This window comes from Brienomyrus brachyistius, chromosome 18, assembly GCF_023856365.1.
Source record: "Brienomyrus brachyistius isolate T26 chromosome 18, BBRACH_0.4, whole genome shotgun sequence".
NCBI classification, from domain to species: Eukaryota; Metazoa; Chordata; class Actinopteri; order Osteoglossiformes; family Mormyridae; genus Brienomyrus; species Brienomyrus brachyistius.
In genome coordinates, this window is record NC_064550.1 from 22,583,798 (window position 1) to 22,600,998 (window position 17,201).

The 17,201-nt window shown below is 47.3% G+C and overlaps 1 protein-coding gene across 6 annotated transcripts in view; it reads left to right on the top strand.

Annotated features, from left to right (window-relative positions):
• The first annotated feature begins 3,012 nt into the window (after positions 1-3,012).
• znf512b (zinc finger protein 512B) overlaps positions 3,013-17,201 on the top strand; it is a 35,205-nt gene continuing 21,016 nt past the window's right edge. For 2 of the 6 annotated variants that reach the window (XM_048983626.1, XM_048983627.1), the window contains exons 1-6: positions 3,013-3,288; positions 3,835-3,981; positions 7,770-7,892; positions 16,353-16,432; positions 16,724-16,873; positions 16,994-17,166. In XM_048983626.1, coding sequence (XP_048839583.1) covers positions 7,772-7,892; positions 16,353-16,432; positions 16,724-16,873; positions 16,994-17,166 — 524 coding nt within the window. In that variant the 5' untranslated portion in view covers positions 3,013-3,288; positions 3,835-3,981; positions 7,770-7,771. Of the gene's footprint in view, positions 3,289-3,834; positions 3,982-7,769; positions 7,893-16,352; positions 16,465-16,723; positions 16,874-16,993; positions 17,167-17,201 lie in introns of those variants that run through there. The other 4 variants (XM_048983628.1, XM_048983631.1, XM_048983629.1 and 1 more) reach the window with 3 other exon arrangements.

The window sequence follows — 17,201 nt, forward strand, 5'->3', positions numbered from 1 at the left end:
CTGCCCACCCAGGAATTACTAACCACAGCCACAGTGCCCTAACCCACTGAGTCACACGCACCATCTCCACAACTGACCATCAGAGAACTTACACCCTCAGCCTTCAGATCCAAACTCCGACACCTCGGCCTCTAGGCCATACGGTCACCGCACAGACTCCATGACAAAAAAGGCGCTAAATGAAATCATTGAGATTAAAGCCAAATTATCTAACCCCGTTTCTTCAAGATGAATTTGCAAGCACATCTAAGGAATTCATTGGTGCTATTTTATGGAGCACACAGTCGATTTAAATTCTACTCGTATTCATTTTTATTAAGCCCCCATCCCAATACGCATATCCCGAGCTCTTCGGGTGTATATATATTCAAACACATGCCGGAACACTTCTAAAGGGATGGACATGTCCTTGCTACCTGACAGATCTATTTTGCCCGGAGTAAACTAGGTGTATGGGTTTAACGTTTCCCAAAAAAAGTGAAAATCACTTAATGCTGCAGCCAGCTGACCTGCACAGACCCGAGCTAATGATGCTTATAGTGCTACAGCGTGCAAAGTGACAGACAAGGTCAGGCTACACAAGGTCTTTACAGGGTGGCATAAGGGTCACGTTTATGTCCCTGCATGGAGGCTGCAAGCTCAGGCTTCACAAAGTCCTACAGTCACAACCATTAAAAACTAAAATGATCTTGTATAAACAATCAGTCTTTATAAGAGGAGGCAGTAAATGTTGGTTTAGATAGAATATGCAGGCGAAAAAACATTAGACGTCAGTCCCCATAAATTTTTTGTCAGTTGTTTACAGGAATTAAGGTTTTTATAGTGAAGCATCTTCTCAGACTTTATGATGGACCCTGACTGGCAGAATCAATCAGAGAAATCATTAGGATCGTGGCATGACGTCCTGCCCAGAATATTTGCCCTTGGACCCTGTGCTGCCTGGGACATGCTCTGGGGTAGTATTCCACAAAGAAGCATTTTTTTTCATTAGTCAAATAATTTAAACCATATGCACGGATTGTCCAATAGGAATGTTACTTATCTCTCCTCCTATTGGACGGTTTTTACATTTGCTTAAGTTACCCAGCTACCTGAGAAATTCTGCTTTGTGGAACAGCCCCCAGGTGCCCCTAAGCAGGATAAGATAGGTGGATAGTTGGTATCATATTGCAATAACTCACTGAAATTCACTAAATATGAGACTTGATCTAACGCTAAATGCAACTTTCACACACAAGACCCCAAAGTCCAAGATTCAGCGTGAGATGGGGAACTGTGGGTGAACGTCACGGAAACAGCCGGGTGTCATGGCAACTCGCAGAAGATCTTCAGCTATAGCTAGGTAGCGACCACAGTATTACCGCGCACGGCATCCCATTGCTGATACTTTAGCGGTTTATTTATGCTAAAATTGCTATTACTGTTGTTGTTCTTGTTGTTCTCTATCCAATCCATAACTCGCCGTTTCCTTTAATATAACAAAGCAAATTTCCAGACTCCTTGCACAATTGGGCAGCAGGTGGCAGGCTTGTAAATCCAAGGTCCACGTGGCTCGATAGCAGCACGCTCCAGCAAGGTATTAATTTGCTAAACAATAAAAGATAATACTTTCTGAGAAAATGGGACCATTATATTACCATAATTGCTTAGCACACACCTTTGTGAATGAAAATTTAAATGACTTCCAACAGCTGTTAATATTGCACCATACCAAATTTAGAAAGCGGGATAACTATGTTGAAGGTAAGCACCAATTTCAAGGTTAATAAGGTAGAAGTCTTCCCGGGACATAAACTGTTTGACACTATGAAGCAACGGTGTAAGATTTCGCCGCTGATCCAAAAAAAAAAACTAAACCACAGCTCTTTAAATCCGGACTAATCCCGCTTTTTAAAGTAAACGCATATAGACCTAGCTTTAATTTGACAATGCGTGAGTGAGAGCATGCGACGGGGTCTCACGAAAATGTACGATTGTCCAGTATGGGGACCCCTGCTTGAATGAGAAGTGGGGAAATAATCTGCCATCACGATTGTGGGTGACATATCTCCAACAATGGATAGGTCCTTGGACGTATCCGATATTGATGTTGAAGGAAGATCACCCAGGGTCGCTAAATTAAATACGATCTTACGCCATAGTTGAATGGTTTGTGAGGTGACGTCAAATGATGAAAGATAATTAATTAACTTTTTTTTTGTCAATTTCCAGTCAGGTATGAAATATCCCATGATCATTTCCAGAATATGGAAGATGGACGGATGAATGAACACACTAAAAACAGGGAATACTCTTATTACGGAAACTAATGAGTACATACTGCCATCTTCTGGGCTTCTTTTGTAATAAAAAATTGATGGATTAAACCATTACCGAAACATTTGATTGTCTTTCAAAAAACACCAGGTCCATAAACACGGAATTGATCGGTGTAATTTCTTAAGTTCTTTACAAAAGACGTAAGTAAGTATAGATGCATCCATGGCAGCGCACTTCAGGTGAGATAATAGTTTAGAAAAGTTATTATCAGAATTATACATTTTCTACCAGCATGAATTGCTACAATGCTGTAATAAATGTCTGTTTTAAAACTGATCAATTAATTAATAACATCAATGTGCACTTTTAACTTGTTTATAAATCTGCTTGGTAACCAGTTGTTTACTTGATCTTTATTTACCGGCATCTGCCCATTTTTGGGAATTCAACGCATAGTCCAAATCACATTTCGAACACACAATACAAATCAGTTTCTATAGTGGAAGGCTTCGGGAATAGGGGGTGCCGTGAACAGGAACGCAGGCAAAACTACAATAAACATCATTTTCGGCGACCCATCTCATTTACAGCCCGCAGGACTCGAGTGAGGCCAAACGATGGATTTACAGCAACAACAACAACAACAACAAATCACACACTCACATACACACACAGCGATGAAAGCCAGCCGTGGCTTATTCCGTAATATGCGGCCATGCACCCCCCCCCCCCCCTCCTTTTTTTCGTCATGACTGCACGGTAGTGCGTCGGCTGAATCGCACCAAACGGCCAGTTCTTGCATTGGTTTATTTAATTCTTTTATTTATTTTTTAAAAACAGAAATATGGATTTGCATGGTGGGGAATTAAAAAAATAATAATAAATAACGCGAGAGTTTGCAAGTTGACTCCAGACTGTAGTTAGAGCTGTCAAAGGGAGAGCGGATCGCGCATGACCCGACACACATTACTGTATACTGTACGCGGCCGCCGAGATATTATCGCTCCGAAAAGCAGCGATAATCCAGAGGTAAGAAAACGCGGACGGCGCCCACAGCGAAAGCGTCCGTGGCCGCCCCATTATTTTTTCCTCCGTCGCCTTTTCTTTTACTCCAGCCAACTGTGTTAGCGCTGTCGAAATTACTGCACTAAACATATTTTTCTGACTCCCTTTAGCTGGGTAAAACGCAGGGCTTTTTTTTTACTCCTCCTTCGTATTAAAGTCGCCATTTTGCTTCAGTGTTTATAAAAGCTTCTTGTGTATGGTTTTTTTTTAATTCTCTTTAAGGATCCGGCATTACTCTCTCTTTGGAAGCAGTCGTCTTTTTAAAAATTATTATTATTTATTTATTTTTGCTTTAGGTCGATTTTAATGAGACTGTCGAGGTTAAACAAGGACCTCGTGGGTTACATATTAATGAAGGGACGAGACAGGAGGCGGTCGAAGGAAAAAAAGGTGAAAGTGTTGAGGTTATTTTCATTTGCATCCCCCCTTTCCCCCTCTTCTTCCTTCCTATCCCCCCCTCCTCCTCCTCCTCCTCTTCCTCCTCCTTCTCCTCCCCCGGATCCTGATCAGGGGCTGCCCGTCTGTGCGCATCGCCGGCAGGTGTGATCGCCATGTAGGAGCGGCAGACACGCAGCGCAGCGCACCGCCTGACCGACCCCACGTGGGTGACCCCAGACACCCGGGCTGCCCCGCCGGCGTAGGTGACTCGGACCCCAGGTAGGTGTGGCTTCCCATGGCGACACGTCTCAACTCACCTCTTATTATGAACGCTGTTATTAACATAATAAACACCGTCATTATGATTGTTGTCAGGATCACTGTAACAGTAAAGATAAAATTTATTAGTTTTAATATTACTATTACTACCACCATTAATATCAGCAACATTAATCATTTTAACTAAGTCTTAGGTACTAAGCTTCTGGTCAAAGCTGCATAAATTAAAATCATACTTACTAAGATATACAGATAAAGAAAACTCATAACCAGAAAAACAGCCGTAAGTTCATATCCTGGATCATATATATGTCATTAATTTAGGCTGTGCCGCGTGTACGTTTGTGTTCTTTGCTGATTGTCCCAGTTTTCCGGTGTTTCCGCTCCGGTGTGTCTAGACGCCGTAGCCGCTGTCCGGTGCGTGTTTGCCGAGCGCGGGGCCTGCGTTCGGTGCCCGGTCCGTCTGCAGACTGGCGCTGGACGTTTTCCAGGCGGCGCTCGGGTCCACCGTGGTGTCCGCGGCCGTGATCCAAGCGGGTTTTTTTTTTAGTTTGGGGTCCGACAGCGTGCGTGTTCCCGGTGATGGGAACGTGTCCCAATCCCTCCTCCCAGCGCCCCGGCCTGCGGGCGGAAAGTCCAAGAGTACATTATAGGGAGCTCATGAGTGTGGGACTCGAAACCCCCTCCCAGTGCCTTGGGGATACTGAGCGGGGACTGGATGTTGGAATGGGGGGGGGGGGGTGTTGTAGTGTGTTACGGTTTTTATTTTTTTGCAACGCTTCAGGTACCTCTGCTCTCTTCGTTTGATGCCGCAAAGAAAATAAATCTACGCAATTTATGTCTGTAACCATGAAATAGCATGCGCATGTCTGAGATTTTTGATCTTTATTAGTTTTTAAGTAAATTTTTCGTATACATTTACATACTTATCGTTGCATTTTGGTTTTCCGTATGACTTCAGAGTTAAAGAATAAATATCTGTACAGACCACGTTGGTTAACCCGAAAGGAACAGTTATCATAACGCATTATAATTCATCTGAATAATAATAAATGTCTTTGAGCTAAATGTACGTTGGTGTGTTTCAGCTGAATGGGGGCCTCCTGCATCAGGGAAAAGAGTCATAAAACTTGTTTAAATTCATAACGCAGAGTGTTTGAATATTTAAAAATGACGCAACCTTAGCTACTCAATAATTACCTCAATCAAGTTGCGAAATATTCAGTTGTGAACAATAATAACAGGGACGATAATTACAGTCGTGTTTGCCCTAATTTGCATGGTGTACAAATGGGCCAATATATTGATTGACAAATATCAAGCAGTAATAATGTGTATCAGCGTAAACAGTGATTAGCAGCTTTTGCAGTATGTAGAATAGTACAATGATTGCCCATATAAACAATATGCTACAGAGAACACTCCAGGATACATATCAGCATATAGCTCTCAAAGGCGAAGAGTCTTCCTCTGGAATTCTTCGGCTTTTTATCTCCGCTCTTGCCGAATATGTGGAATTTTTCCGGTCTCCTTCCAGGAAACTTTAGTGGAAGCTCACTGGCTACATTCGGACCAGGTTTGGGGTGCTGTTGAGCGTACCTCATTTTAGGGTCTCCTGTGCAGCTCGGAGCAGAGCAACTGATTCCGCAGCTGCTTCCCATGTGCAGTGGTGATTCGCCCACATTGTTCAGTAATTGTATGAATGAGGACATCCGTATTTTTAGGTATGAAATGGTACCGCGAAAAATGTGCGGCAGTGAAAGAAAATGTCCCGTGTAAATGCTTGGAGTAAAAACAATGACTGTTGGTTCTTTTAAGTTTGTTTGGAGGAATCATCACTGAGAGAAGCTTCTGGTCGATTCTACACAGTAGAAGTGGGGTCATCGTGTTTGTTTGACTACTGTTCATTATTTATTGAGCAGAATAATGTGAATTAACACCAAACACAGTTGGATGTTCAATATTTTATTTCATAAATGGACAGCCTACACAATATATAATTAGTTTGTTTAAAAAATAACCAGTTGTGTATGATCTTTTTATGTTGGTGTGGAGTTTGCATGATCTTCCTGTGTTGGTGTGGAGTTTACATGATGTTCCTGTGTTGGTGTGGAGTTTGCATGATGTTCCTGTGTTGGTGTGGAGTTTACATGAACTTCCTGTGTTGGTGTGGAGTTTGCATGATGTTCCTGTGTTGTTGTGGATTTGCATGATGTTCCTGTGTTGGTGTGGAGTTTGCATGATCTTCCTGTGTTGGTGTGGAGTTTACATGATGTTCCTGTATTGGTGTGGAGTTTGCATGATGTTCCTGTGTTGGTGTGGAGTTTGCATGATCTTCCTGTGTTGGTGTGGCGTTTACATGATGTTCCTGTATTAGTGTGGAGTTTGCATGATCTTCCTGTGTTGGTGTGGAGTTTGCATGATCTTCCTGTGTCGGTGTGGAGTTTGCATGATCTTCCTGTGTCGGTGTGGAGTTTGCCTGATCTTCCTGTGTTGGTGTGGCCTTCTTCAGGAAGTCCCACATCTTCCTATAATGTGCAGTGTAGCTGTGCCCTGTAATGGACACATGTACAGCCCCGTGCTGGACTGATACCCCATCCAGGGTGTCCCTGTCTTTTTCCTTGTGAGTCATGGGACAGTCTTCAGTCTCATTGTGACCCTCTATTGCAGCGTTTCCCAAACCGGTCCTTGAGGACCCACAGACGGTCCACATTTCTGCTTCCTCCCAGCTGCCAAAAATGTGGACCGTCTGACAGGGAGCTCGGACAAGATGGACCAGCTCTGGGTCCCCGAGGACCGGATCGGGAATCACTGCTCTATTGGTTAAACAGCTATGGAAGGTTGATGGATTATTATCATTGTTTTTATTATTAGTGCTGCTGCTGCTGCTTTGTTTGCGCTCACATCATCGTAGCAGATGCTTTAATTAAAAGCTGTTAGTGTCGTTTGACCAGGGGTCCCGGCAGGATTGAAACTTGCCTTAACCTGTGGGCTGTGAGCCTCTGTCCCTGGTCACCACATTCACCTTTCCATCGGTGCCCTGCGGCACTGAAATTTCATACGGTGCACGTCCATAACACAAATAAAGCCCCGCCCACTCCACAGAACTCCCATATTCCTCGGTATAGAGGCACCTGATTATTTGTCATTGATCACCTTTATCTATGGTATCGCATTTTGATGGAATTATTGTCACAAAGCAGGTGGAAAAATTCAAAATGCTAATCAGCTGGAAAATATTCCCTAGCCCCCTTAATTGAGGTATCTGAGTGACATTCCTGGAAAATGTAAAAGTTATAGATTTAGATAATACTCACATAAAGACACACAGAACTGGAATATATAATATATCATGTGAACTGTGTGTCCAATACAGTGACACGGTGATTCTGAAGCCTATTTCCAGCAGGTGGGGGGGTGGGGGGGCCGCGAAGTAGGGGACACCATGGATGGGGTGCCAGTGCATTTCAGAGTACACACACACACACACACACACACACATGGTATGTAGGGACACCAGGCAGCTCAGCTATGCACCTTTGGACTGCGACAGGGAACCAGAAGAAGCCCACAGGACACATGGAGAACATACTACCTCCACATTTATAACTGCGGACATTCACTGCCCTGCGGCTGTATACATATAAAATTCATCTGTTTGTGATGAGTAGCCAGGTGACCGAGGACGGATCTGACAGCTGACTGTCGTTTCCGGAACCCCGCGGGTTTGCCCCAGGGGCGGGGGTTGTTCAGCTGTGTGATCCATCTCCCGCAAATGTAACCCGCAGGTATGGAGACTTCCAGTGGGACCCTGGGGAAGCTGACCCTGGGTGCGAATAAGGGCCGGCCGGTGAAACCACCCCACCCGCCCGAAACAGCCTGGGCGGCGGGGGCAGGAGACAGCAGGCACGGTGAGTCAGGCCTGTGATCTTCCATCATCCACAGTTGCTGTCGATCGGAGCGTGACTGGGCAGGAACCTCACCATGCTGTAGCCTTCTGGTCCCTGATTCTCGACGCTCGGGGCGCTAGTCAGTACCGTTCTCAACGCCCCCCCCCCCCCCCACAAAAGAAAAAGGAAAAGATGGGAACAAATAGTTAGTTTCACACCCAGCTGAGCAGTTAGACGCGGCATCGCTGGTTACATCTTCTATAAAAACATGCGTAAATATATTTTATTGTAACTTTTAAATATCCAGAACTGATAAACCGATAAGGGGGGGTCGGGGGGCGGTATTTCTGGCTAGGGCTGGGCTCGCATGGCAGGTGAATTCCTGAAAGCTGTCCCTCGGACGCCATGGGACTTTCTCTGCTTAATAAGAAAATAAATAGTAATTAAAAAGCTTGACACTGTGGTCCTTCGGATAATTGCTTAAATTTACGTGAGGCTTTCAGCCAAGGGTTTCAGCTCTTTTTTTTTCTCTTAGGGTGGGGTTACTCAGTTTAGCTGGACTTAATTTACCTCCCCCCTCCCACCAATGTTCACTTCCAGGCTAACTGATGTCATTTACCAGATCCGCATGCTTTACGAACGTTGGTTCGCTCTCCGCTAGCCGTAAGGCTAGCTTTTATCACCCCGTGCTAACGAGCTACCGGCGCAAAGAGACGCACGCCTAACGCAAAGAGGCGCACGCCTAACGCAAAGAGGCGCACGCCTAATCTACACCCAGCGTGTAATTGAAGGTTGTGCTTGTCAGTGCATTGGGGAGCGCAAGAAACCATTCTCTCTCTCTCTCTCTCGCTGTCTCTCTGTCTGTCTCTCTCTCTCTCTCTTTATCTCTCTCTCATAGGTGGGGGATGTCTGTATGGGAGGGGGAGAATGTGTTTTTAATTTCAGTTGTGCCAAGAATCGAAGACAAGGGGAATGTGAGTCGGATTCCATCGGAATGAGGATAAATAAATCTGATAATTTCTCACTGTGGGACCTATAAAATCAGGGTGGGGCGGCTGTGTGAACCGGATTGGGGGGGGTGGGCGGTGGTTGGAGTCTAGGGGTATCTTCTCCATGTCACTCCGTTTGCCTGGGACTCATTTATGGCATCGTTACGCTCTTTCGTTTCAGTTTTCGTTTGCCGATTGCTCCAGATTTCGTGCATCTGTTTTTGCTCTCCAACAAAGTGGCCATTTGTTTTGTGCCCGAATCTGAATCTGATCTTTGAGCAAACGGGAGCCATTGTTCAGGTGGCCTGTGGGAATTTTCTGGAATCTTTTGTGTGCGGCTTTGATGCACCCTGGTCACCTCTTTCGCAACCTAACGACCAGCCTCCTTCAGGTTTGCCCCCGGAGAGGTACCTCTTGGTGCTGCCATTAAACAGAGGAGGAGGGGTGTGGCCACTGCTACGTTGTCATCAGATCATGAATTATTACTTAGGCTAAGTGAGCCGTGTCATTGGCTCGGGTGTGACAGACCCGGAGCAGGGCGGGTCTGTTGACGGCGGGTCACGCGGCCTGTAGCCTCCGGCCCAAATCGTTTCGCCGAGCACGCGGTCCGCTGGCTAAGTGGCCAGAACCTCAAGGATTTGATCCTTTATGAACAATTTAATTTTACAAGGAATGAGATAATCGAGGTGATTTTGATGCTTTAAGGGGCTTAGGGGTGTGATTTATTCACGAGAGCAAAAACAACCGGCTTGATGTGAGCAAAATCTCAGAACCTGAAACAGACAGCTTCAGCCTGGGTGTTTCGATAGATGTCCCCCATCTTCACTTACACCCCCTCTAACTTTGTCCTCCCCAGACTCCTTCCCATAATTTCTGGATCCCGGACAAAATTACGTCAGCGGGGCCCCCATGACACACGACTCCTTCCACCTGGGCTGCCTCCTGCCCCCTCCCCCTATCAAGACGGTGGGTCTGTCCCACCCCCACTCATCCATCTCGTATCCCAAGTCTGAGAGTGCCTCAGTAGAATCTCAGGGGTCCTACATAAAGCCCCCATTCGCCACTTGGCCTTTTCGGCCCGGCTTGGGCCAGGGTTTCGTTGTGTCTAGGTTTCCCCCCTGCTGAATTTCAAAGGAAGTCCCTTAATAACAACCCCGCCCCCCACCTCCTCGCTGGTCTATCCCGTTCTTTGTTTGTTTTGAAAATGCTTAATCATTTTGATTTGATAAAACTCAGTGTCTGACTCTCACCTCCTGTTTGCCTTGGGCCAGAAACATTTACGTCGTAGGAACCTGCCCCCCCCCCCCCCACCATCTCCTGGCCCAAGCGCTTACTTTCCCCCTCTATTGAAAGCATATTTCCATCTCCCCCCTCTACCCCCCAGTCAGTCTGGGCTCTACATCTTTGGAGCAGCGGTAATGCTTCCTAAAGACAAAAGCTAACATTTACAAGGCCTTCCAGTCGCGAGAGCCTTTGCCAGGGAATTGGAGGAAGGATCTTGAGTTGTTTTAAAACGTTTTTTCACGCAGTAATGTGATCCGTTTTCGGCCTGCGGGATCCCGCAGGATTGTTGTAATCCATTTTGGATAAAACGCCGATTTCCCACACATTCTGGCGCTAAATATCTGTAGGTAACTTGTTGCCGTATGCGCTTGGTCAAATCCGTTGCCTTGTTTCCAGGTGACGTCTGGTTTATGCTCCCTCGGAGGCAAAAGCGAAGGTTATTATGGGATGTCGAAGCAAGGGATGTGTAAACTGCCATTTATTCTCCCCTAGTACTGGTAAAAGACACCAGCTGGGGGGGGCGCATTGTATCCAGGGTCAGCGGGGGGGTCTTTGTAACGGTTGATAAGGGCCTTCACAACCTCAAGGGCGGTACTGGTACCTGTCAGGGAGCGTCTGGTGCCTGACATTGGGCTTCCTGTCCTGGGGAAAACGGCCGTGACACAAGCTGTGGGACGGAGAGGCATAGAGACTGACCAGGGGCTGGGCCTCCCTCCCATAATTCCGCGGAGAGGGGGGCTGGATGGGTTGCACACAGATCTGTTCAGAGATAGACCGTCTCGCTGTCAAGGATCAGTCTGTTACATGGTGGTCAGCTGCTTGGTTCATTACCCAGAATCCCTAGAATTTGCCGGTCTCTTCAACAAGGTAGTTACCGTGACACCGTCCATTAAAAATAATAAATGTCACCTATCCATCTTCTAAAATAACAGATATAATACTTGTCCAGTAACCGAGATAATCTGAACTTCTGGATGATCCCCAGAGCTGACCCCCCCCCCGGCCATCTCCCCCCCCCCCCCCAAGGGAGGATCCATCACGGCCCAGTTTCCAGGCCGCATTGGGAGTCACGAGTCTGTGGCACGTCATTCAATGGATTCCTATTAGAACCGAGCCGTGTGGCTGCTTACCTCTGCAGGGTGAAAGAGCACGACGTGCCTAGTGCCTTAGAGAGGTAGATAAAACCACTGTCTATGAGGGAGACCGTATTCCCCGGGATTACCAGCAGGGGGCACAAATTCCAGCGGCGGTCTTTACCACCACTCAGACCATGCATTTGTTTGGTGGCCCCCCCTGTTGACCACAAACAGCGACTACACTAAATGTTAAATAACCGTGTCCCTTATTTAGGAGATGCTGAAGCAGCATGTTCTGCTAACCAGCTAGCTAGTTACCATCTCCCGACTCTACTCGCTTGCTAAATTCACTTATATATGCGACCATGAAGCGATCGTATCCCAGTGGCGCCACAAGAGGAAAATACGGAAAGTTTCTAACATGGGATTTGTCTTAGCTGACCAGTCTCTTCACCACGAGCAATGAAATGCCCGATGAGGATGCAGTAGACTTCACGTACACAGGGAAGACGTGGGTCTCCGTGTGTGTTTGACGTGGTTTAATGGAGGTTAAACTCGCACAGAATGCCATGTTTATTTATATGTGTCGGGTGTTTACTGAGAGGGATCAGATTAATGTGGGAAGAGTATCTTTGTTTTTTGTGAGTACAGTATCATTCCTGTTAATGGGGCAGGCAGCCTGGTTGGGGGGGGGTCTCCTTGCACACTCTTTCACTGATTCCTGGGGGGGGGTGTAGCGTCTGAGCTCACTCGTGGCCCAGTGCCACAGAGGAGCATAAACAGCACGAGAAGCTGCTTCGCTGAACAGCGCCGGGGAGTTTCTCTGTGTCTGTAAGCGCAAAGCAGTAATGACCGACACAGAGGAGCAGCGCCTGGGCTTTGGGGGCTTGCCCCCTTTTTTGGCCACCATCCGAGACCCCCCCCCCCTTTGCTTGGAGCTGGTCCAGTAGAAAATGAACAATGTGCAGCTGTAGCTTGAGATGGAGGGGGAGGAAAATAGCAGCAGTGTGTGTGTCTGTGTGTGTGTGTGTGTGTGTGTATGTGTCTGTGTGTGTGTGTGTGTGTGTGTGTGTGTGTGTGTGTGTGTATGTGTCTGTCTGTCTGTGTGTCTGTGTGTGTGTGTGTGTGTGTGTATGTGTCTGTGTGTGTGTGTCTGTGTGTGTGTGTGTGTGTGTGTATATGTCTGTGTGTGTGTGTCTGTGTCTGTCTATCTGTGTGTGTGTGTGTGTGTATGTGTCTGTGTGTGTGTGTGTGTGTATGTGTCTGTGTGTGTGTGTGTGTGTGTGTGTGTGTGTGTGTATGTGTCTGTCTGTCTGTGTGTCTGTGTGTGTGTGTGTGTGTGTGTATGTGTCTGTCTGTCTGTGTGTCTGTGTGTGTGTGTGTCTGTCTGTCTGTCTGTGTGTCTGTGTGTGTGTGTGTGTGTGTGTATGTGTCTGTCTGTGTGTGTGTCTGTGTGTGTGTGTGTCTGTGTGTGTGTGTGTGTGTGTGTGTGTGTGTGTGTGTGTGTGTGTGTGTATGTGTCTGTCTGTCTGTGTGTCTGTGTGTGTGTGTGTGTGTGTGTGTGTGTGTGTGTGTATGTGTCTGTCTGTCTGTGTGTCTGTGTGTGTGTGTGTCTGTGTGTGTGTGTGTGTGTGTGTGTGTGTGTGTGGATTATGTTTATATTACCTTGTGAGGACCAAATATTGGCCACAATGTGATAAAAAAAAAACCTGTTATTTTAATGTTGCAGGAACATTTTTCAGGTGCCCACAAAGATCTGTGAATGCAATCAAAAAACTAAAAATGCCAAAAGTCTCGTATTTTGTTTGGTTATTTATGGTTAAGGTTAGGGCTGGGTGGGGGTTATGGTCGTCATGTTGGGATTACAGTTTTCCCCATAGAAATGAACTGAGAGTCCCCGCAAAGATATAATTACAAACCTGTGTGTGTGTGTGTGTATGTGTGTGTGTGTGGTTAGAGAACTGGGTCTCATTCCCATAGCAACACAAACAGCACATGGGATGAATTAATGACGCGCTCACCAGCATCCGCGCCTGGAGCGTCCAAAAAATGCCCCCAACATCAGCAGGAACGGTCTGACGAGATGTTCGAAGAGTGAGGTGGGGGTGGGACCAGGGCCCCGCGGAACAGGTGCAAACGCAGAGACATCCCGATTAATTTAGCGGTGAAATTTGATGACAGGCTAAAGCGCCCTGCCTGTGGGGTCGGTGTGGGATTAGGGGCACGTTCCGCAGGGATTGAATCATTCCCTCTGGCATCCAGTCACATTATCAGGTCGTTTGCCTGTTCGTTTCATTCTGTTTCACCTCCCTGAACCCATGTAATGATGTCATACGCTTCTCCGTAAGAGATCATAAGAGAAGTTTCTCTGTCTGCCTCACACAAGCTCATGAGATGGAGGTAGGTGGCACCACAAATTGAAAGATTACACGGCGATTGCGGGAAGTGGGCTGCAGTGTGTGTGTTCCGGGTCGTTCCGGGCCTGTTAGAATGATTCAGATACAGGATGGCAGCTTCTTCTGCTGTGAACAACCTGTCTGCATCATATGAAACGCGTCTCACCTGTATCTAGCAGGAACCTGTATCTTTAAGTCTTTTATTTATTTACTTATTGGCACCTTGGAAAACCCCAAGAATTTTAATCCCTGGGAATCACCTTCCAGGAGGTCATCTTACCAGAAATAGAACATGCCGGAACCGTGAAGCCCCGGACCTTAAGGGGCTGAACCATGAAGACCCGCTGACAGCTAATTAAATCGTAGCCAGTTGGCAAGCTCCCCCCCCCCCCCCCCTCCCCAAGCGCTGTGAGAGAGCGGGTGCAGGGACGTCGAGCATGATGGGAGATTGCGCTAACGAGAAAGCCCGTCCTCGTTAAAGAGAGGAGAGATGGCGATCCTGACACGATGCTGGAGAAGCGCAGTTTCCGCCTGTGATGCCCAGGGAGCCTGGGACTGATGCGATACATCAGACACCTCGAATCAAAGTCCCTCCTACCTCATGTGGGTCAATCGCCAACGTTTTACAGACACAGTCTGCAGGTCATCACTTAGAGGCGCCATGTCCGGTTCCCTGAACAGTAGTAGCCTTTTTACTGATTAGCCATATAAAGATCGAGGCGTGACCCCAGCCCCTGCTGACGTCCTGGGGGGATCGGTGAAGAGGGCAGTTTTGGGGACAGCGCCACGTGTGGCCGGTACATTTCCTAGCTTCTAATCCAGGCTGCAGTTGCGGGAAGGGGACAGGGGCTGATAACATCTGTTGTTCCTCTAGGGAGCCAGTGGGAGGCGGTACCAGCACATGGGGGGCTAAGTCGATGGGGACAGTGAGCCGGTTCCCCCAGGTTACAGATGCCCACCTGGGTCTGATTTACTTAATCAAGGGCTGTGAGAAAAGAGGCACAGCTGGTCTGGTGAGAGGTGAATGTGGGGGGGTTGTATCAAATGCTTTCCAGCAGGGTTGTTTTCTTTTGGGTTATGAAGGGGAGTTTTTTAAAGTTACACTCCCCGTTTTGGAGTAAACAAAGCAAACGATTCTAATCCCTAACTGTTTGTGTAGGGCCTGTGTTTGCTGCCATTACCACGTGGAGTCTAAAACTTAATTCACAAAACGGAGGACAGGCATTTTTTGCCGTTGGGTCGGACCGAGCAGGGGAGTGTAAAGAACAATGATAACGGACCGAAAGTGAGCGAAAATGTGGATGCGGATCTCAGCCGTTCGTTCTATGGTTTTCAGGTATATTTATTAATCGGGACCTTCCAAACATGCAGCGAAACAGAAACGATGCTGATTGGTCGTTAATTCAGCGAGGGAAACGACCGGGAGACGCGTCGAGGCAAAGTGGCGGCAGACAGCAGCTGCACCGCGGGTGACGCCTCGAGCTCTGTGACGGCCTGGAGAGCGGCCTTTGTTATAAATGGGGAGAGCGTGTTTTACAGAGCATCACAAAGACGTAGAGAATATAAAACATAAGAGGGGTGACAGTGACTTAAGGGAAGCTCAGATCAATGCGCACAGTGACTCAGTGAAGGAATGCTCAAGCCCTTTGGGGAACCTTTGGTGTTCAACATGCCGTCAATTTCCTAGACTTAAAAAATAGCAGTGTTTAAGGGGGGGGTGGGGGGGGGTTATGTACCGGAATTGAAATTCCAGTATGTACATGTGTAAAAATTTACCCATATTGTTATGTTTCATTACTCTCGTGAGTATTTAGTTATGGGTGACTACTTGGTACTGGGTAAAAACTGAACTCTTAGCTGAAGGTGAGGAGCTAGTGCTCAGTACTGTGTGAAGTCTGTGGGGATGTACGCTGAGTACTCAATACTCAATACTGTGTCACATTAGTGAGGGTCTATATTGAGTGCATTTACATTCATTAGCTGGTACTTTTGTTCAAAGTGAGGTAAATAGCACATTACGTAAAGCTGTCAAGACGTCGACTGGGTGTAAGTGTAGCTATGTTGAGCTTCTGATGTATGCCCAGGTACTAGAGTACTCAGTACTGTGTTAGATCTGTGAGGGTCTAGAGTCAGTACCCAGTACTGTGTCAGATTTGTCAGGATCTATACAGCACAGTGTCAAAGCTGACACCTTAATAAGTGCAACAGTCTAGTTCATATTTTACATTTCAGCTTTGTGTTCTATGATGTACAGCAAAAACCAATTCCATACATTGTTCCCAAGTATGTGATAAAATGTGACTTATAGCAAAAATTCTAATAAAAATTCCGACTGCTTCTATGTCCTATTTTTCTGTTAATACATCCCTTTGTTGTGCATCCCAAAAATTCTGAAAACTGTTCTGATTGGTTGAATTTCAGAAATCTGATTCATTCCCCGCTGTTTTCCCTCACCTTTATATCTGGCCTCATACCCTGTGTTCACCTTGGCCTGGACCGTCATCCTGAAAACTCTTTTTGGGTGGTTTTCATGGAGATTGATAACAATTTGGGTTGGTCACAGTAGGGGTTGATTATAGATGGGACCGACCACTAAGTCGATTGATCAGCGAGGGGATTAATCAACGTGAGGATTGATCACAATTGGGATTGGCCAATATGTGGATTAATCATCATGGGGATTGATCGCGGTGGTAATTGTCTGGCACGGGGATTGATCGCCATTCCAATCTGCAGGCTTCGCTTGTAACGAGAGAGCGGAAGGGAAGAAGAAGGGCCGCCCACGAGTGGAGATCCATGAGCTGAGGAGCATTCCGGTAAGCCGGTTCCTGAGCTGAGGAGCATTCCGGTAAGCCGGTTCCTGGAGCACCTAACATTCTCGTGGGGGCCCAAAATGGGGAAGTGACCGCACGATGGAGAGAGAGAAAGCCCAGCCTATCCCCACAGTGCCATTAGACGATTAAGCATCGTGCTGGAGGAGAGTTACAAGAGACCTCTGGCCGCGTTTCAGGATGAGGCTGGGCGCGTGGCCTGGCCCGCGTGGGAACCCGCCCAAGGCAGACCCGCAAGGCTTTGGGGTCTCGCTTCATGTCTCTCCTGTCTCCCAGGCTGCCATGATGGTCCAGTGGAAGGAGGACTTCAAGAGCCGCTCCAGAGTGAAGTGTCCCAGCCCAGGCTGCTGGCTGGAGTTCCCCAGCATCTACGGGCTCAAGTACCACTACCAGCGCTGCCAGGGGGTGAGTGCTGCTCCCAACAGGGCAAGTGGATACTCTTCTTCACTCTAGATAGAGCTCTGGTGGCTCTCGTACCTCCGGGAAGATGTTCCTCCTCCTGTTCTTTGTCCCCTGACCCTCTCCCTCACTCTTCCGGTCCTCCAGGCGACTCTGTCGGAGAAGCTGAGCCATAGCTGCCCGTACTGCGAGGCCGCCTTCGCCTCCAAGATACGCTTGCAGAAGCACAAGGTCTGGAATCACCCCGAGAGGGTGTCCCAGGAGCCCAAGGACGAGAGCAAGTTGCCGAAGGGGTCAGCCAAGGCCACGGTGAAAAAGAGGTGAATACACTCCCCTCCCAACCCCTGCTTTTATC